We start from the raw sequence: 22473 nt of genomic DNA, 5'->3' as shown, positions 1-22473 counted from the left end.
GTTGCATGTTATCACTTATCACTATGGTCAAATGCAGCAACATCGAAGTAAACCCAATAAGTGCGAAAAATGGGTACCTTATATTCCAAACCGGAACGATGGAAATTCCAACCAGCTTCGAATACCACTATTTGAGTATAATCATTACAAAGACAATGCTTATGTTCGAAAATCTAGTAACTGAAGCAAATGACTATCCCAATGTACCTCAGATACAATATTTAGTCGATAAACTAAAACGGGAAATAAATGGATTAAGAATTATTAACAGAAGCAAAAGAGGTCTTTTGAACGTAGTAGGGAAGGCATATAAATACTAAATGTACCAAATCATTAGATGAAGACGACAGGAAGGAGTTAGAGGAAAAAATTAATAACATGTCAGGAGACTCCGTTAAAACCCATGATCTAAACATGGTTATCGACATAATCAACAGCGGTATAGACATAATTAATAGGCTCAAGGTGGAAAAAGAACAGAACCAACAAATTGCGATACTGATATTCAACCTACAGCAGTTTACAGAATACATAGAAGACATCGAGTTAGGTATGCAATTAACCAGATTAGGAATCTTTAACCCAAAATTACTAAAACATGATTATTTGAAAAACGTAAATTCGGAGAAAATGCTAAAAATAAAAACATCAACTTGGCTCAAGACAGACACGAACGAAATTTTGATTATATCCCACGTTCCTAGCGAGGTCACTAAAGTTCCGATATTTCAAATAGTTCCGTACCCAGATGAACATAACTATATTCTAACCGAGCAAATATTCGATAAGTTTTATGTATTCAATAATCAAGTATTTAATAAAGATACAGATAAATTAATATTCGACAAATGTATTGTTGGACTTATTAAACAAGAGGAAACTCAATGCAAATACATTAAAACCCAAAGAAATTTCCAAGTTATTATATAGAACCAAATATACTTTTAACATGGAATATTCCTGAAACAGTTGTCAACCAAGATTGTATCAACAACAAAATATTAATATCAGGAAACAACATCATTAAAATTAAAAATTGTACCATGCAAATAGATGAATTCTTAATTTCTAATAATGTAGCAGATTTTACACAAACGATTTATATCACCAACAATGCTACACGCTTAGAACCAATAAATCACTTAGAAACAAAAGAAATGATAAAATTGCATGTAAAACACTACAACTTTTTCCAAATTATATGCATTACAACTTTTGTCATCATGATAATTAGTTTGACTCTGTATTTAGCATATAAGTTTAAAAATATATCTAAGAAAATTATTGTCAAATATTGTAAACAAAAAGAAGAACATCCGCACCTTGAACCTAATGTCAAGGAAAATATTCAACCAGAAAACAATGTTATGATAAATCCAAATTTAACGACCTGAGGACAGGCCAAATTCAATGATTGGGTTGGATTGACATGCCTACACACTAATACACATACAACATGTACACCCAAACACACCCAACACAACTCTGGATGTACGCAACAGATACCAGATACCTGATAAGTCACCCACTGGTAGACTAAACATCCGTTGTCTAATTTAAACAATCTATGCTTAAGCCCTCGCATCATCGTTGCGTTCCCACGTTCAAAGCTCGGACTCGCAATCCCGAAAAACAGAAGTAGTAGATTTCAATAAACAAAATTATAAGAATCTAAGAGCACGTGTATCCAAGAGCGAATGCACTTGAATCCAAGAGAAATGCAAAGACTATTAAAGTCAGCTACTCCAAAGCTTTCTCTCTTCATTTGATCAGAACCCTAAAGTCTAAAGTCCATATTAGAAAAGCTCGAAGCCGGGGCTTGAACGTCAATCAAATCAGAGTAATTATCAGAGTTCAGTTTGAGAACTAATTATAATCAGCCGGTGTTCTTCTCAACTAAAAATATTGTAATCATTCAGTAAAATAAAATTATATTTTTTTTACATATGAGTATTGCGATTATTTAATTATATATATATTCATTTCGCATATGCGAAAATTGTTAAATGTCGATACCGACCATATAAAAAGTTTATTGTCCGTGTTAAAAGTTCATAATAGGATCGCTAGGAGCTTAAACTTTCTAGGCACCGCACTTGAGGTAATAACGGCACACCTGCTGCCTCCGATTTTGAAATGTTAAAAATGCCGGAATCGGTTAGTAGAGTCGAATAATAGACAGGTAGTCATTAACACACAAACCCAAAGTGAAATTAATGAATTAACAAAGGCAGTTAACAAAATTATTCAATCAAAACAAAATAATGTGGTTGACACTCCTCACTTGTATGAGATACTGTTGGCTAGAAATAAAATGTTAATAACCGAAAATAATACCGTCACACTGGCTAAAGCCAATATCATAAACCCTGCTATTTTTAACCATGACGATTTGAAGTCTGTACTCATTGATCACCCCACAGAAATCCGCGTTATACGCCTATTAGAGACATCTAATATTAGAGTCTTCCATTCCGATAGTACTATCCATGTGATATTTTCATATCCCAATATTAAAGCCTCTTATAGAAAGGTCACAATTATCCCTGTATCACACCAACACATCATTCTGCAACTAACGGAGAACATATTAGCGGTATTTAACAACGACGTCGTGCAGTAGGCAGTCACCGATTGCGTACTAACAACTTACGCAACGTACTGTAAGCAAGTAAACCATGATACTTGCGCTCGAGACCATCATCGGCCACGATCCAAGACTAAGCATGCCACTTCTCCAAAGGATTGATAACGAAAACTTGGAGGTCAAGGACTTAAGGTGGAAGTGAAAGTGGCTGGAACTACCGACATCTGGTTCGCGGTCGGTGTGGGATCCAGCGTCCTCATTATGCTCAATTCAGCATAAACGCCTTTAGGTGTTGTGCCTGATTTCCATAGGCTGCCAGTATGGTGAGATATAAGCATATCTTTGCTAGTGTCAGCACCTTGCTGGAGGAGCGATCAACTTGCCGGCCGCGGTTAGCTCTAGTGCAGTTAGATAAGTTTTAGTTTTGCTTTGACCACTGATTCAATAATGAGCACAATCGAAACTCCGGCAAATTGCCGTATATCTTCTTATTATCACGCTATCAGAATCTCTCAGCCAGAAGCTTTTATAATCATCGTAATTCTACATTTGGAATTACAACCTGCAATCCCGTGCAGAGACAGTTGCGTGGGAAACCATAACTTCCTTAATCGCCAGGCCTGCATTCACGGACTGCTGCGTGGGACCATCGTACTATATATATATACTATACTACTATATATATATATATATATATATATATGTATATATAAATATATTATCATTTCCAGTGTCTGAAACGAACCAATTGAATAAACTAAACAGTGAACAGTAGAAACTACGATCTGCTTCCCAAATGTGTAAACGTGAGCAGGCTAAATTAGTTTATGATAATTAACTGTTATCCGTCATTCTTTCAAGACAGCAAGACAAATGCAAGTCTTCTCGCACAACAAAACGTATTTCAATCTCCCTGGTGAAGCACTCTATCAGAGTAGGGTCATGCTTTTGGGGTGTACAATGGCTCAAGTACAATGATCTCTTTGATGGACAAGGATGTGCCCGCTCATCTAAGAAATAAGGTGTTACTTTACCTCGACGATTATTGATTGTTTCATGTAGCTTTAATTTTTTGGGAATAACACTGCGGATAACAATATAATTACACAACTGTAGCCTACAAAAAGGGTTATTAGTGGACATGAGTTTGCCTGATTACCCTTTACAATCTTTTCGAGAGATGATTTGAAATGCTTTATGTCTTCCAGATCTCAGTTGAAACGCTCTATCCTGAGCTGATTTAAATATTTCAATTTCAGAGATACTAAAGAGAATGTAAAGGCTAGTCAGCGAAACTTTTCTGATCTTAAATCCGGCATTGGTTATGTTTATCGGAAAACCGAAAATTTTACCAGATAGCAAAGTAATGACGAGTACGCATGGAAGCTATAAATACCTTAAGGATTGATCGCTAAAGTCCTTTAACATGCTCACGGTAGTCCTCTGTCATCTTACTTTTGAAAGAGTAAGGAATTACTATTTGTGGTATTGTCTAGTGTCTATATTAATACATGAAAAGTATGCAAAACCACTAAAGCTCCGCATTGTGTTCTACGACTCCGAAAAAGCGCTTGAATATCGGCGGTTACAGCGTTTATTAATAGACTTTCTAGGACCCTTTCCTGTTTATCTTTATCGTTCTTAGCAAAACATTTATTTCGTAAGACCGTTAGGAAAATAGATAGATAAGTTGTTTATGACCTATGACCAATTCTCCTACACTAACTGACGTGCATTTGTATTTTGTAGTTCCTGAACGTCGAGATCTCAGGAACTACAAAAGCTAGAAAGTTGAGATTAAGCATACAGACTCCAGGGACATAGAAGCAGCGCAAGACTGTCAATTCATGGTGTCATGCCCACTCTAACGCCCACAAACCGCCCAAAAACTGCCACGCCCACACTTTTAAAAAATGTTTTAATATTTTTTCATTTCTGTATTGGTCTTGGAAAATTCTATCGACTTGCCCAAAAACTTTGTGCCATCCCCACTCTAACGCCCACAAACCGCCAAAAACAGTCAGGGTGGATATTTCTCCTTCGCACTTCCACCAGCTGAGTAACGGGTATCAGATAGTCGGGAAACTCGACTATAGCGTTCTCTCTTGTTTTTTTTTTGAGTCCCCCGGCCTCACGTTCTGCCTAACCGACCGAGAAGCGCTGCCGTGTATCATACGGCTCTATTCGCGAAAGTACAGAAACGAAATGAATAAATTTTAGTAATTTTATTAGTAGGATCTAATTATGTGTTCAAAAAGATAGTGTTGATTGTAGACAGCAGAGCCCTAATGTTCACATGAAGCGATACAATCTTCGCGTTAGGAATGCCATTTTTAACGAAGTACAAGTGGTTTTTTGTTGGAATTTTAATTTGTAGGTATCATTATAGGGTGCAAAGTACCTCTAAATAAATATTCGGGTGGGTTTTGTAACGTCGACCGCAGAATGTTTTGTTTAGACCCTCAGACCATTAGACACTCGTCAAGTGGGGGAGTTACCTTATTATACCCGTTACTCGTAGAGTAAAAGGGTAGATTCCTTTTGATATTTTTTCATTTTTGCATAAATTATAGTAAATTTCTATCAATTTGCAAAAAATATTTTTGTCACGCTCACTTTAACGCCCACAAGCCGCCAACAGCTATCAGATAGTCGGGAAACTCGACTTAGCGTTCTGTCTTGTTTTTTTTAATGGTCTAACTGCCATCTGCGTTAAATTTCGCCTGATTTTTCAATCAATAAAATATATTGGTAAGATGTTCGTACCATTGGTTTTGGAATTCGTTTGTGACCGTTAGAGTGGTGTGGAAACACCAGTAAACAAACTGGCGCTGCTAATATGTCTCTGGAATCAGCAGGCTCCTGAAGTATCGACGGTCAAACTGACGGACATGGCCAAATCGACTCAGCTAGTGATCCTGATCAGGAAAATATTAGCTAGTGTTCCTGATCAAGAGTATATATACCTTAAACGGTCGGACAGTCTTTTTTAATCAATTGTATACTATTCAACCAATCTTGCATACCCGTTTACTCTACGAGTATGGGGCATAGCAAGAAAGTTAGCTTCGAAAAGACGAGATTTGTAATAATTTGCGACAAGGATTAAGTAAATAAATAAATCGATATATTGGTACTCGTTGGGTCATTTCCTCTTTAGGAGCTTAAAATAAGAACATATTTTTCGGGTATATATTTTCTAACGGAAAATAATAATAATAATTGTCGAAACCCCCCTAAAAGTCTTGACGGTAGAATGGTACAAAAGGGTGAGCGATTACCAGCCAGACTTCCCAAAGAAACACCTTTCTCTTTTTTTGCTTTCTCCTCTGTTAACTTCCTTGAATCTTGATATTTCCGAGCAAAAGCACCAGATTCCCAAACCGTCGAGCAGGTGTTGAACTCAATAGCGAACCCAATTTTCTGACTGTCCGAAAATTAAAGTATTACAAAATTTGTTTAAGTGCAGTTGAAAGGGCAAGGTGTTTTAATATGTTGAAAACAGATTGGTAACCAAAATTGGATAGTAATTCTGTTCTTACTTCAAATACCAAGTCGTAGAGTTACCCCTTTTAATTTCTTTGCGAGCGGGTCCCACGGCTAGACCTTCTGCCCAACCGACACAGGGGCGCTGCCGTGTATTATACACCTCGATTTGCTAGAAGATAAGATATATAAAAACTATAGAGAACGAAAATATATAAAAATAAGTATTATTTAATTTTGTGCACGAGTTAACTAGACGTGATTTTAAACGCTGCGCAAAATTAAATTATTTCTAACGACGTCGCTGTCAGAAATGGTCGAAAAGTGTGCAAAGTCGATGTTGCACCCCGTGTTTGCTGCACGATCACAGGTGAAAAAACGTTGATTCCAAACCTTTTTTTTCGGTCAATTGTAAAATATAAACAATTGTTACGAAAGGCCCGGACGATCAAACCGAGTAGCGTTGCCAGACCAACTGTGCTGCCACACCTTTCCCGCTTTGCGCGAATCGTTAAAACTAAAATTTGAACTTAAATTTAAAACTCGTGCGAACAGTCGCTAACCAATCAAAGAAAAACAGCTATATTCTTAACTAGTGTTATGATAAAGACAAGTGCATATTTGTTTTAAATTAATAATGGCCACGAGTAATAAGTTCGAAATATGACCAGCGATCCAAAGAGGGACCATAGAAGCTCAGTAAAATCAAGAAACGTCTGTTACTCTTACTTCTCAACACGCCATACACCCACTCTGCTCAGCCCAACTCCTACATCATGGAGCTACCAAAGTCAAAACTCACCACTACCGGCTTCGATGGAAGAAGCCCCAACAACTAGCAGTGCTATAATTACTGCAGTCACAGCAAAAGCAAAAAAAAAATAAACCAACTAAAATTAAGGCGAATTCGGTGCCAGTTGAAGAGCAAAATACAATTGCAACAAAAACCTTAAGTTTCGATAAGCAACAAGCGGTTTCGGTTATACAGAGCGGTATGAATCGCTACATCCAGATTAAGCGTAAACTTAGTCCACTAAACACGGTTGGTAATAAACCGTTCCAACAAAAGCAACAAACAAACCGTTTTTCCAGAGAGTGGACCGAGCAGAGAGGGGACCCCAAAGGAAACCAAAGCCCCCACCTATTTATATAAGTGAAAAAAACTTAAGCGCCCTGGTGAACAAAATTGTCGCGCTGGTATGAGACGATAATTTCCATGTTGTTCCGCTTATTAAGGGAACATCCACGAAACCAAAGTTCAAACGAAATCCGAAGAACACTTCCTAGCTATGTCTAAGTACCTGGAGGAAACAATAAAGAACATCTACACCTACCAACTAAAAAGCAGCAAGGGACTTCAAGTGGTATTAAAAGGAATCGAACCTGACGTCGCCCCCTCTGAAACTCAAGAAGCCATTAAAGCCAAAGCCTTCTGGGCCAAAAATGTTAGTCACATTACTAAGAGAAACAAAAAACCGCAACCACTTAGCCTTAAAGAAAAACGAAGTGCACCCGATCTACAAGCTGCAGCTCCTACTGCATTAAAGGATCACCGTGGTAGAACCACACAAACGCAACGGCCTTTACAATGTCAAACTGACAGAATAATGGACTCACAAAGATAAACTGCACACTTAAGGCAGTCTGCGTAGTCTGCGGGGACTTCCACAACTCCGTAAACTGCCCCGCAAACAAAGAAGCCCCTTAAAGAAAAAATGTGGCAACTGTGGAGAAAACCATACGGCGAACTACAGAGCTGTGTCCAAAAGGAGTTGAAGAGTCGCCTGAAACGAGCGACAGATACGCGTCAACAAAATACGCAAAACGCGTTTCTTAGCCCAAAAAGTACCGCAGACGTATTTTCTGGCAAGGCAGCCAGATCTTCATTCGGCCCGCTAAATACTACTAATGGCATCTCCTACGCAGAAGCACTACAAGCAGACATGGAAAATCCACTCCAGCCACACTCAGAAACGCTCAGCAGGTCCCAAGGCAGCCGCTAAGCAATTTGGAAACTATGCTGGTCACCATGCAACAAAGTATGATGGAACTAATTTCGTTTATGAAAACAACTATGCAAACCCTTGTCCAGAACCAGAACATGGTGATTCAATTGCTTGTAGCACAACAGTTCAAATAATTAATTGATAAACTACATATTTCCATGTGGAATGACAACGCCATTTCACGCCATAAACTTGAAATAGCGAAATTCCTAAATTCAAATAACATCGACGCCATGCAGCTGGTTGAAACGCACCTTACTGGGCGATATAACTACCACATAAAAGGCTACACCTTCTACCGCACAGATCATACGGATGGAAAAGCCCACGGCGGAACCGGCATATTAACCAGAGAACGCTTCAAACACCACTTTTACAAAAGGTTTGCAACAAATTACTTGCAATTCACGTAAATGAAAGTGCAGGAAACTGCAACCTTTGCATTGCCGCTACTGCCCACCTAGCTTTACTATCTCTGAAGGTCAATTCATGGACTTCTACAACACTTTAGGGGATCACTTCATAGCTGCAAGAGACTTCATTAACAAACACAAGCTCTGGAGATTACGCCTTGTGACTCCCAAGGGGAGGCAACTGTATAATGAATTTCACACGATAGCCCCACATATTGGCCTGCAGATCCCAGAAAGATCCCAGATCTCATTAATTTCGCGGTGACAAAAACAATCTCACGCGATCTAATAAGCGCCATGGCCTTACCGGATCTCTCAGCTGACCACTCGCCTTTGTTGATAACCCTTCTTCAACGCCCAGAACTTACGGACCACCCCTATAGGCTGACGTTGCACAACACAAACTGAATGAAATACAGCAAGCATGTAAGTTCCCACATTGAACTCCTCGGCTAAATATAGAAGCGCTCATTGACTGCTCTATTGCCGCTCTAGTAGAGGTACTCGTCACAGTAGCCAGGATCTCAACACCAAAACGGAAGGATGTGGAAATTAAGATGTTCAAAACCAACCTGCGAATCGAACAGCTGGTTCTGGAAAAGAGGCGTCTTCGACGGTCGTGGCAAATCAGCAGATCGCCATGCTCAAGGCTACGTCTTAATGAAGCCACCCGCAATCTAAGCCGGGCTCTGAAGCAAGACGCTGAAAATGCCCAACTAAACTATCACCCCGATAAAAAATTCTTCAGGTCGCTAGGCCCGCAGCGACAAAGACAGAGCCGAAACATTTGCCTTACATCCCAGGGGCATCTTTCAGCCGAGCCCCTCAGCAAATGCACACGTTCTTCCCCAAATCCATTCCGGTTTGGAACGTACGCCAACTTCATTTCAGCCGAATGAGATCACAAAAGTCATTGAGGAACTAAAACCTAAAAAGGCCCCAGGCGGCGACCTAATAACTACAAAATGATAATGGAACTTCCGTACTGTGCTGTTGAGGTCATCTGTAAACTCTTCAAATGAATCAAAAGCCTCGGCTACTACCCAAGTAAATGGAAAAAATCAATCAAAATAATGATACCTAAGACCGGAAAGGATAACACGATTCCATCATCATACAGACCAATAAGTTTATTATCATGCCTGTCAAAATTATTTTGAAAATGCACTTGAATCCAAGAGAAATGCAAAGACTATTAAAGTCCGCAACTTCAAAGCTTTCTCTCTTCATTTGATCAGAACCCTAAAGTCTAAAGTCCATATTAGAAAAGCTCGAAGCCGGGGCTTGAACGTCAATCAAATCAGAGTAATTATCAGAGTTCAGTTTGAGAACTAATTATAATCGGCCGGTGTTTTTCTCAACTAAAAATATTGTAATCATTCAGTAAAATAAAATTATATTTTTTTTACATATAAGTATTACGATTATTTAATTATATATATATTCATTTCGCATATGCGAAAATTGTTAAATGTCTATACCGACCATATAAATAGTTTATTGTCCGTGTTAAAAGTTCATAATAGGATCGCTAGGAGCTTAAACTTTCTAGGCACCGCACTTGAGGTAATAACGACACACCTGCTGCCTCCGATTTTGAAATGTTAAAAATGTCGGAATCCCAGTTAGTAGAGTCGAATAATAGACAGGTAGTCATTAACACACAAACCCAAAATGAAATTAATGAATTAACGGCAGTTAACAAAATTATTCAATCAAAACAAAATAATGTGGTTGACCCTCCTCACTTGTATGAGATACTGTTGGCTAGAAATAAAATGTTAATAACCGAAATTAATACCGTCACACTGGCTAAAGCCAATATCATAAACCCTGCTATTTTTAACCATGACGATTTGAAGTCTGTACTCATTGATCACCCCACAGAAATCCGCGTTATACGCCTATTAGAGACATCTAATATTAGAGTCTTCCATTCCGATAGTACTATCCATGTGATATTTTCATATCCCAATATTAAAGCCTCTTATAGAAAGGTCACAATTATCCCTGTATCACACCAACACATCATTCTGCAACTAACGGAGAACATATTAGCGGTATTTAACAACGACGTCCTGCAGTAGGCAGTCACCGATTGCGTACTAACAACTTACGCAACGTACTGTAAGCAAGTAAGCCACGATACTTGCGCTCGAGACCATCATCGGCCACGATCCAAGACTAAGCATGCCACTTCTCCGAAGGATAACGAAAATTTGGAGGTCAAGGACTTAAGGTGGAAGTGAAAGTGGCTGGAACTACCGACATCTGGTTCGCGGTCGGTGTGGGATCCAGCGTCCTCATTATGCTCAATTCAGCATAAACGCCTTTAGGTGTTGTGCCTGATTCCCATAGGCTGCCGGTATGGTGAGATATAAGCATATCTTTGCTAGTGTCAGCACCTTGCTGGATGAGCGGTCGACTTGCCGGCCGCGGTTAGCTCTAGTGCAGTTAGATAAGTTTTAGTTTTGCTTTGACCACTGATTCAATAATGAGCATAATCGAAACTCCAGCAAATTGCCGTATATCTTCTTATTATCACGCTATCTGAATCTCTCAGCCAGAAGCTTTTATAATCATCGTAATTCTACATTTGGAATTACAACCTGCAATCCCGTGCAAAGACAGTTGCGTGGGAAACCATAACTTCCGTATAATCGCCAGGCCTGCATTCACGGACTGCTGCGTGGGACCATCGTTCTATATATATATACTATACTACTATATATATATTTATATATATGTGTGTATGTATATATATGTATATGTATATATATATATGTATATCTTAATATACATAAATCTCGTGTCACAATGTTTGTCCTCAATGGACTCCTAAACCACTCAACCGATTACAATAAAATTCGCACACCATGTGCAGTTCGATCCAACTTGAGAGATAGGATAGTTTAAATCTCAAATTATTGTCACAATTATCTGTTAACTCCAAATGATTCTAACCAGAGCTCGCAAATAACAGTTGACCATTTCTTGCAGTCACCAAATAACTGTTTTTTGCGCACAACATGCGCAAATAGTCAGACAAGAACCGTTCACCAGTGTCTCTTGAACGAATGCACGGTGCTCAACCAAAAACACAATTTCGTGTTTCTCTTTTGCTCTGCTCATCGCTGACCGTTTTGCAACGAGCGAAGATTTTTTGCATTTGTTAATGTTAATGTTAATTCGCTAAACACTGAATAAGTACTTAATTTAAAGTTATATCTATCTATCTAATAAATATGTTAAAAATTTTAACTTAAAATTGTTGCAATGGTTTGTTTGCACGGAGGACAAAAGACCGTTTGCGATGAGCCTTTCGTTTTTTCGCTCTTTTGCTGACCCTCATCGAGCGACCGTTCAGTTGGCTAGCTCTCTCTGAGTTGTTGTTGAGTGAGCATAACAAGAACAACGCGACTGAGAACTGTTGACCGAAAACCAAAACAAAGAGAAACGAAAAGTTCTGTTCAGAGCGAGAGCACACGTGCATTGTCTTTTTCGGTTGTGTTCGAGTGCAGACCGCAAAACGAAAAACGGTTGACAGTTATTTGCGAGCTATGATTCTAACAGATGTCGATACCTTTCGACTGGGTTTTTGTTATAAAATTAAATGGAAATAATCAATCTGATAAATGTTTATTTTGTATTGATTTCTGCTTTATATCAAGTGTAAGAACATTTTAATTAATTGTGTTCAACGTACTTCCCCTTCAAATCTTAGTCCAGTGAATTTTTATACCAACATCAACATTTTCGTCTTTAATATAACAAAAACTTTAGCCACAGCAACGCGTGGCCGGGTCATCTCGTATAAATATATAATCATTTCCAGTGTCTGAAACGAACCAATTGAATAAACTAAACAGTGAACAGTAGAAACTACGATCTGCTTCCCAAATGTGTAAGCGTGAGCAGGCTAAATAAGCAATTATCATAAACTGTTATCCGTCATTCTTTCAAGATAGCAAGACAAATGCAAGTTTTATAGAGGTCTTCTCGCACAACAAAATGTATTTCAATCTCTCTGGTAGAGCACTCTATCAGAGTAAGGTTATGCTTTTGGGGTGTACAATGGCTCAAGTGCAATGATCTCTTTGATGGACAAGGATGTGCCCGCTCATCTAAGAAATAAGGTGTTACTTTACCTCGACGATTATTGATTGTTTCATGTAGCTTTAATTTTTTGGGAATAACACTGCGGATAACAATATAATTACACAACTCTAGCCTACAAAAAGGGTTATTAGTGGACATGAATGACATGTACATGAATAAAAAGTTTGCCTGATTACCCTTTACAATCTTTTCGAGAGATGATTTGAAATGCTTTATCTCTTGCAGACCTAATTTGAAACGCTCTATCCTGAGCTGATTTAAATATTTCAATTTCAGAGATATTAAAGAGAATGTAAAGGCTAGTCAGCGAAACTTTTCTGATCTTAAATCCGGCATTGGTTATGTTTATCGGAAAACCGAAAATTTTACGAGATAGCAAAGTAATGACGAGTACGCATGGAATCTATAAATACCTTAAGGATTGATCGCTAAAGTCCTTTAACATGCTTACGGTAGTCCTCTGTCATCTTCCTTTTGAAAGGGTAAGGAATTACTATTTGTGGTATTGTCTAGTGTCTATATTAATACATGAAAAGTATGCAAAACCACTAAAGCTCCGCATTGTGTTCTACGACTCCGAAAAAGCGCTTGAATATCGGCGTTTACAGCGTTTATTAATAGACTTTCTAGGACCCTTTCCTGTGCATCTTTATCGTTCTTAGCAAAACATTTATTTCGTAAGACCGTTAGGAAAATAGATAGATAAGTTGTTTATGACCCATGAAACCGCCGTGTCCGACAATGGCTTTTCAGAAGTTAAGGCAACAATACTGCAATTCTCCTACACTAACTGACGTGCATTCGTCTAACCACATTATTTATGTTATTCGTGCTTATCTATGACCTGACCAATAGAATTGGAACAGACTATTTGGTTCGTTGAGATTATCAGTACTTGCATGGGTCCCAAGGCTTTTCCTTTTACATGGTTTGTGGGACAACAAATTATTACATCCCTTTCCAGATACTCCTTGTTAAGGAAGCTATTTATACATGTCACTCGTAGAGTAAAAGGGTATACTAAATTCGTTGAAAAGTATGTAACAGGCAGAAGTATATATATTCAAAGTATATATATTCTTGATCAGGATCAATAGCCGAGTCGATCTGGCCATGTCCGTCTGTCCGTCCGTCTGTCTGTCTGTATGAACGTCGAGATCTCAGGAACTACAAAAGCTAGAAAGTTGAGATTAAGCATACAGACTCCAGGGACATAGAAGCAGCGCAAGACTGTCAATTCATGGTGTCATGCCCACTCTAACGCCCACAAACCGCCCAAAACTGCCACGCCCACACTTTTAAAAAATGTTTTAATATTTTTTCATTTTTGTATTGGTCTTGGAAAATTCTATCGACTTGCCAAAAAACTTTGTGCCACCCCCACTCTAACGCCCACAAACCGCCAAAAACAGTCTGTGTGGATATTTCTCCTTCGCACTTCCACCAGCTGAGTAACGGGTATCAGATAGTCGGGAAACTCGACTATAGAGTTCTCTCTTGTTTTTTTTTTTTTGAGTCCCACGGCCTCACGTTCTGCCTAACCGACCGAGAAGCGCTGCCGTGTACCATACGGCTCTATTCGCGAAATTATATACACGAGAAATAGAAACGAGTACAGAAATGAAATGAACAAATTTTAATAATTTTATTAGTAGGATCTAATTATGTGTTCAAAAAGATAGTGTTGATTGTAGACAGCAGAACCCTAATGTTCACATGAAGCGATACAATCTTCGCGTTAGGAATGCCATTTTTAACGAAGTACAAGTGGTTTTTTGTTGGAATTTTAATTTGTAGGTATCATTATAGGGTGCAAAGTACCTCTAAATGAATATTCGGGTGGGTTTTGTAACGTCGACCGCAGAATGTTTTGTTTAGACCCTCAGACCATTAGACACTCGTCAAGTGGGGGAGTTACCTTATTATACCCGTTACTCGTAGAGTAAAAGGGTAGATTCGTTTTGATATTTTTTCATTTTTGCATAAATTATAGTAAATTTCTATCAATTTGCAAAAAATATTTTTGCCACGCTCACTTTAACGCCCACAAGCCGCCAACAGCTATCAGATAGTCGGGAAACTCGACTTAGCGTTCTGTCTTGTTTTTTTTAATGGTCTAACTGCCATCTGCGTTAAATTTCGCCTGATTTTTCAATCAATAAAATATATTGGTAAACAAACTGGCGCTGCTAATATGTCTCTGGAATCAGCAGGCTCCTGAAGTATCGACGGTCAAACTGACGGACATGGTCAAATCGACTCGGCTAGTGATCCTGATCAGGAAAATATTAGCTAGTGTTCCTGATCAAGAGTATATATACCTTAAACGGTCGGACAGTCTTTTTTAATCAGTTGTATACTATTCAACCCATCTTGCATACCCGTTTACTCTACAAGTATGGGGCATAGCAAGAAAGTTAGCTTCGAAAAGCCGAGACTTGTAATAATTTGCGACGAGGAATAAGTAAATAGATAAATCGATATACTCGTTGGGTCATTTCCTCTTTAGGAGCTTAAAATAAGAAGTATTTTTCGGGTATATATTTTCTAACGGAAAATAATAATAATAATTGTCGAAACCACCCTAAAAGTCTTGACGGTAGAATGGTACAAAAGGGTGAGCGATTACCAGCCAGACTTCCCAAAGAAACACCTTTCTCTTTTTTTGCTTTCTCCTCTGTTAACTTCCTTGAATCTTGATATTTCCGAGCAAAAGCACCAGATTCCCAAACCGTCGAGCAGGTGTTGAACTCAATAGCGAACCCAATTTTCTGACTGTCCGAAAATTAAAGTATTACAAAATTTGTTTAAGTGCAGTTGAAAGGGCAAGGTGTTTTAATATGTTGAAAACAGATTGGTAACCAAAATTGGGTAGTAATTCTGTTCTTACTTCAAATACCAAGTCGTAGAGTTACCCCTTTTAATTTCTTTGCGAGCGGGTCCCACGGCTAGACCTTCTGCCCAACCGCCACAGGGGCGCTGCCGTGTATTATACACCTCGATTTGCTAGAAGATAAGATATATGTATAAAAACTATAGAGAACGAAAATATATAAAAATAAGTATTATTTAATTTTGTGCACGAGTTAACTAGACGTGATTTTAAACGCTGCGCAAAATTAAACTATTTCTTACGACGTCGCTGTCAGAAATGGTCGAAGAGTGTGCAAAGTCGATGTTGCACCCCGTGTTTGCTGCACGATCACAGGTGTAAAAACGTTGATTCCAAACCTTTTTTTTCGGTCAATTGTAAAATATAAACAATTGTTACGAAAGACACGGACGATCAAACCGAGTAGCGTTGCCAGACCAACTGTGCTGCCACACCTTTCCCGCTTTGCGCGAATCGTTAAAACTAAAATTTGAACTTAAATTTAAATCTCGTGCGAACAGTCGCTAACCAATCAAAGAAAAAAAGCTATATTCTTATTATTCTTCTTCTTATTCTTGTTTTAAATTAATAATGGCCACGAGTACGAAGTTCGAAATATGACCAGCGATCCAAAGAGGGACCATAGAAGCTCAGTAAAATCAAGAAACGTCTGTTACTCTTACTTCTCAACACGCCATACACCCAATCTGCTCAGCCCAACTCCTACATCATGGAGCTACCAAAGTCAAAACTCACCACTACCGGCTTCGATGGAAGAAGCCCCAACAACTAGCAGTGCTATAATTACTGCAGTCACAGCAAAAGCAAAAAAAAAATAAACCAACTAAAATTAAGGCGAATTCGGTGCCAGTTGAAGAGCAAAATACAATTGCAACAAAAACCGTATGGTATGGATCGCTACATCCAGATTAAGCGTAAACTTAGTCCACTAAACACGGTTGGTAATAACCCGTTCCAACAAAAGCAACAAACAAACCGTTTTTCCAGAGAGGGGACCGAGCAGAGAGGGGACCCAAAAGAAACCAAAGCCTCCACCTATTTATATAAGTGAAAAAAACTCAAACGCCCTGGTGAACAAAATTGTCGCGCTGGTATGAGACGATAATTTCCATATTGTTCCGCTTATTAAGGGAACATCCACGAAACCAAAGTTCAAACGAAATCCGAAGAACACTTCCTAGCTATGTCTAAGTACCTGGAGGAAACAATAAAGAACATCTACACCTACCAACTAAAAAGCAGCAAGGGACTTCAAGTGGTATTAAAAGGAATCGAACCTGACGTCGCCCCCTCTGAAACTCAAGAAGCCATTAAAGCCAAAGCCTTCTGGGCCAAAAATGTTAGTCACATTACTAACAGAAAAAAAAAAAGCCGCAACCACTTAGCCTTAAAGAAAAACGAAGTGCACCCGATCTACAAGCGGCAGCTCCTACTGCATTAAAGGATCACCGTGGAAGAACCACACAAACGCAACGGCCTTTCAAGACCAATAAAAAAATGAAAAAATATCAAAACATTTTTCAAAAGTGTGGGCGTGGCAGTTTGCGGGCGTTACAGAGGGCGTGGCAACAAGAATCGACAAACTTGCACTGCTTCTATGTCTCTGGAGTCTGTATGCTTAATCCCAACATTCTAGCTTCTGTAGTTCCTGAGATCTCGACGTTCATACGGACGGACGGACGGACGGACAGACGGACATGGCCAGATCGACTCGGCTATTGATCCTGATCTACTCTTCGAGTAACGGGCTTACAAATGAATGAAAAAAAAAGCTTGGTAACGGGTTTTTCATTTTTGTATTGGTCATGTAAATTTCTATCGATTTGCAAAAAAACTTTTTGCCACGCCCACAAACTGCCCAAAGCTGCTTTTTGAAAAATGTTTTGATATTTTTTTATTTTTGTATTAGTCTGGTATATTTCGATTCGCAAAAAAACTTTTTGCCACGCCCACTCTAACACCGACAAATCGCCAAAAACCGTCAGTGTTGAAGTGTTCGCACTTCCACTAGCTGAGTAACGGGTATCAGATAGTCGGGGAGCTCGACTATCGCGTTCTCTCTTGTTTTTTTATAAATCGTGTAAATTTCCACCGTTTGGCAAAACAACTTCTCTAACGCCCACAAGACTCCAAAAACTGTCACGCCCACACTTTTTCCTCAATTTATATTTCTTCTTGAAAAGGTTGGACTAGCTGTGTAACGTGTATCTGATAGTCGGGGCACTCAACTATAGCAATCTCTTTTGTTTTATATCTGACCTTATTTGGTCCGATTTTAACGCTTGTAACAATCTGGTGGCTGCCATTAATATTTCTATACGGCAATTAAATTATTTTCTAACTGTTGTGTTCGGATGTGTCACTCTAACGCCCACAAACCGCCCAAAACTGTAACGCCCACACTTTTAAAAAATGTTTAGATATTTTTTTATTTGCTTATGTCTTGTAGATTGCTATCGATTTGCCAAAAAACATTTTGCGCTATCATTCTGCTGCCAACAAACGGCAAGCTGTCATGCCAAAACTAAAAAAATTGTTTTTTCAATTCATAATTTTTTCCTCAATTTATATTTTTCTATAAAATGTTGGACTGTGTAACGGGTGTCTTACAGTCGGGAAACCGACTATTGCTCTTTTGTTTTTTTCTCAATTTTTACACTCAATTGTTACACTTATTGTTAGTTTCAAAAACGAGAATAAAAGCAAAGTACATAAAAAAAAAGCTAAAAATGCCAAAGATCGTTGGCTAGGGCTTAAGTTAATTGGCAGTCTACTGGAATAAAAGGGTTATATAGGGTAAGCATCCGAATTCAGGCGCCGTAAGACAGACAGAAGAAAGTTTTTTTAACCATGCGAATGAGCTCCTTTTTACGGACTCCAAACCGGCGCTCCATAATTAAGGATTCTCAACTTATTTAACAATGGGCGAAATATGAGCGGAAAATTTATGTTTTGGGTCCAGGGTCGTATGCTTACACGTAAATCCATTTAAGTTTAGTAAACTATGATATCACCATTTATGAAAGCTGTCTAGATAGGATTGTAAGTTTCAGGATTGTAATCTGTGAAATTAGAACATGACAACGTGTTCTCAATCTACGGATCTTTTGATCTCTTATATAATGACAGAAGTAAATTCCAACAGGATAGTGGCTGTTAATTTGGAAGTATAAAGCCGTGACAATTCACAGCCAACAATTCACTGATACCTCTTTAATTGGTTGCATCCAATATGTTACCTATTTGTTATTGATTCTTCATATATGTATATGGGAACTGTGAAGTTTTTCGAGATAACGGGAAGCTGTCGTTTAGAGTGGGACATAGTTATACCGAGTAAGATTAATGTTGTTCAGAATGAGGTAACGTAGAATATTCTGTATGAAAAGACTAAGCAAATATATCGGCAATTCCATGATCCGATGTTACCTTGGTATTTTTAAGAAATAGGGAGGAAGCTTAAGAAGTGGTTTTTCGCTAAGTATTGACAAAAACTGTAAAACTGTTTTGAATCCTGTGTGAACTGGAACTTGGCATGGTTAAATTTAATCGATCACTTAAATATTTGAGTGAAATTTTGTATAAACCCTATAATTTACGTTTCTTAGGTTTGTTAACTCTATATTAATCAAGTAGGTTTGCTAGAAGTAGACGGATAATGCATGGGAACACAAGAGTTTAAAATTGATTTGATTGTCGAATAAAAATATTAAATGTATCCGCCATAATGTTGCAAGATAAAAATCTGACTAAATAAAGCCATTTAAAAAAAAAAATGCTATAGTTCAGCTCCCCGACTATCAGATAGCCGTTACCCAGCTATTCAAACCTTTTTAGGAAGAAATAAAAATTGAGAAAAAAACAAAAGAGCAATAGTCGGTTTCCCGACTGTAAGATACCCGTTACACAGTCCAACATTTTATAGAAAAATATAAATTGAGGAAAAAATTATGAATTGAAAAAACAATTTTTTTAGTTTTGGCATGACAGCTTGCCGTTTGTTGGCAGCAGAATGATAGCGCAAAATGTTTTTTGGCAAATCGATAGCAATCTACAAGACATAAGCAAATAAAAAAATATCTAAACATTTTTCAAAAGTGTGGGCGTTACAGTTTTGGACGGTTTGTGGGCGTTAGAGTGACTTATAGCACATCCGAACACAACAGTTAGAAAATAATTTAATTGCCGTATAGAAATATTAATGGCAGCCGCCAGATTGTTACCAGCGTTAAAATCGGACCAAATAAGGTCAGATATAAAACAAAAGAGATTGCTATAGTTGAGTGCCCCGACTATCAGATACACGTTACACAGCTAGTCCAACCTTTTCAAGAAGAAATATAAATTGAGGAAAAAGTGTGGGCGTGACAGTTTTTGGAGTCTTGTGGGCGTTAGAGTGCGCGTTACGGTGCGCGTTACGGTGCGCGTTACGGTATCGGATAGTTAAGGAACTCGACTATAGCGTTCTGTCTTGTTTAATTTTTTTTTTTCATTTTATCACTTGTCTTGAAAATTTCATTTTGTGTCGAAGAACTCGACCATACCGTTTCCCCGATTTGCTTATTTTTTTTTTTTTAAATTAGTAGACTAAAACTTTCGTATTTACAAAAGAATGGATTTCGCTTTACAAGAATACTTTTCCAAAAACTTACCCTTTTTCAAAGTTATCTAAGGCATCAATCTTTTTTTTATTGGTGGCGACCAACATTAATAACAGTTGCTTACGAAGCTTTGCACTGAGCTTTTGGCAATCTTCTGACATTGTTGTGTGTAGCTTAGAAATGGCTGATTTGATTCCTTCCTCTAAATTAAGTCTTTCCTTGTTGTAAGCCTTGAATTCTCGAATATGCGCTAATTTAGTTGGTAGACTTGTATAATTTTCCATCAACGGGATCCTTAGGTTTTCGTACTTTTCTTTAAACTCAGAGTTGCCATTTACAAAACCTGAGACATTATGGATAAGGTCCTTAATTTTATTATCCGCTTTTATCGCTAAGCGTATTAGTTCAGCGTGACTTTTTATGCCGCAATCGTTTTTTCCTGTGATATAATTATACTTATTTGTCTGTAGTGTTTCATGTTCTTTTAAAGGCTTTACCAGCTTGTAACATTATGATAAGGCAAATAATACCAAGTTGCATGTTGCTGCTCCGAAAGGTTTTACATATATTAAGTATGGAATGAAAAAAGTACGATGTAATATAATTGATTCGTTTTATTTGAGAACTTTATTTTCACGCTTAGGAAATACATCAAAAACATATTTAGAGCTTCGCATCCAATTAATACATTTATATTTTTATACCGTTACCGTTTGGAAGGTTGCTTCAGAACGTTGTCAAGTCCATTATAACCTTACAGAGGGTATAATGATTTCATAAGAACTTTGCAACGCAGTGAAGTAGAAAACTCGATGATATAAAGTATATCCAAATATCCATATCTCTCAGTTTTAAAGTTTTCTGCACGAACCATTCCCAAAAGTAGTATTAATAATAACCATGATAAAATAAATGGGAAGACAAGTATATTATTTTCATATAAAACACAGTATATTATTTCGATTATATTTGATTTATGCAAACAATCGGATCCATAATTAAAAATTAAAGAAAACAAATCATTGTTTTCTTGTTTTTATACCCGTTACTCGTAGAGTAAAAGGGTATACTAGATTCGTTGAAAAGTAAGTAACAGGCTGAAGGAAGCGTTTCCGATCATATAAAGTATATATATTCTTGATCAGGATCAATAGCCGAGTCGATATGACCATGTCCGTCTCTCCGTCTATCCGTCTGTCTGTCCGTCCGTATGAACGCTGAGATCTCAGGAACTACAAAAGCTAGAAAGTTGAGATTAAGCGTACGGACTCCAGAGACATAGACGCAGCGCAAGTTTTTCGGAATTCATGTTGCCACGCCCACTCTAACGCCCACAAACCGCCCAAAAATGCCACGCCCACACTTTTCAAAAATGTTTTGATAATTTTTCATTTTTTTATTAGTCTTGTAAATTTCTATCGATTTGACAAAAAACTTTTTGCCACGCCCACTCTAACGGCCACAAACCGCCAAAAACTGTCAGTGTTGAAGACTCTCCTTTGCACATCCACTAGCTGAGTAATGGGTATCAGATAGTCGGGGAACACGACTATAGCGTTCTCTCTTGTTTATTATAAAGTTGTTAAAGTGTTGGTTTGTAGATATTTATAATACTTCAAATTGTAATATTAACAGTAGCCAGTTTCATATTGCTTTTCTAAGAAAGCTTTACAATTTTTAAATTATGAATAATTCATGTACGAATTTCTTAATTGATTCGGTATGCTTAAGTGTCGTTAATGTCCCACATTGTGTGAGTTTTTCCCACATTTGTAAGCGTATTTCCTATCCCAGAGGAACTCCCAAAATCCGTGAAATATCCCACATTGCCACAAAATGAGAACGATTTTTTTTTATGAATTTGCCTCTGATCGAATCCCAAAACATCAATACGCAGCGATAATTATATTACATTTTAGAATTCAAACTGTAATACATAGTACATAGACATTGCATAAAATGTACACAGTACACATCATCAAACTCGACTATAGTAGATCTATAGACTATAGTTGCTTATCGCAAAAAAATGACAAATGACAGTGACAACGGCTACAGCATTCATATAATGAAAAGTTTTACAATTTTTTATTACTATAAATATGTTTATTTAACATTTATGATTGTATTATCCCTTACAATTGGCTTGATTAAAATATTTTCGTAATCTTTATTCTCTAGATTTGGAATTTGTATTACATATAAAAGTGTTGTTCTATTATTCAAGACTAAAAAAAAACTTAGCATTTCACCTATGGATAACGACTATAATTTTCTATTTTCAAAAATTTTGTTTACCTCGTGAACTTTTTTTCCCTTTATAGAAAACTATTTATTACGTTAATTTTTGCCCATTGAATGTCACACT

The 22473-nt window shown here is 37.7% G+C and overlaps 1 protein-coding gene across 6 annotated transcripts in view; it reads right to left on the bottom strand.

Annotated features, from left to right (window-relative positions):
• LOC26535118 overlaps nt 1-20704 on the bottom strand; it is a 117600-nt gene extending 96896 nt beyond the window's left edge. For 5 of the 6 annotated variants that reach the window (XM_039371593.2, XM_039371594.2, XM_015189774.3 and 2 more), the window contains exons 1-2: nt 20603-20703; nt 20157-20544 (exon numbers count right to left, since the gene is read on the bottom strand). In XM_039371593.2, the coding sequence (XP_039227527.1) occupies nt 20157-20544; nt 20603-20645 (431 nt within the window). In that variant the 5' untranslated portion in view covers nt 20646-20703. Of the gene's footprint in view, nt 1-15417; nt 15618-20156; nt 20545-20602 lie in introns of those variants that run through there. The other variant, XM_039371597.2, reaches the window with a different exon arrangement.
• Between the last annotated feature and the right edge of the window lie 1769 nt (nt 20705-22473).

The sequence above is a fragment of the Drosophila yakuba genome, chromosome 2L (assembly GCF_016746365.2).
Source record: "Drosophila yakuba strain Tai18E2 chromosome 2L, Prin_Dyak_Tai18E2_2.1, whole genome shotgun sequence".
Taxonomy (NCBI): Eukaryota; Metazoa; Arthropoda; class Insecta; order Diptera; family Drosophilidae; genus Drosophila; species Drosophila yakuba.
The sequence above is the reverse complement of the archived record's forward strand: the minus strand, read 5'-3'. Positions and strand labels throughout refer to the sequence as shown.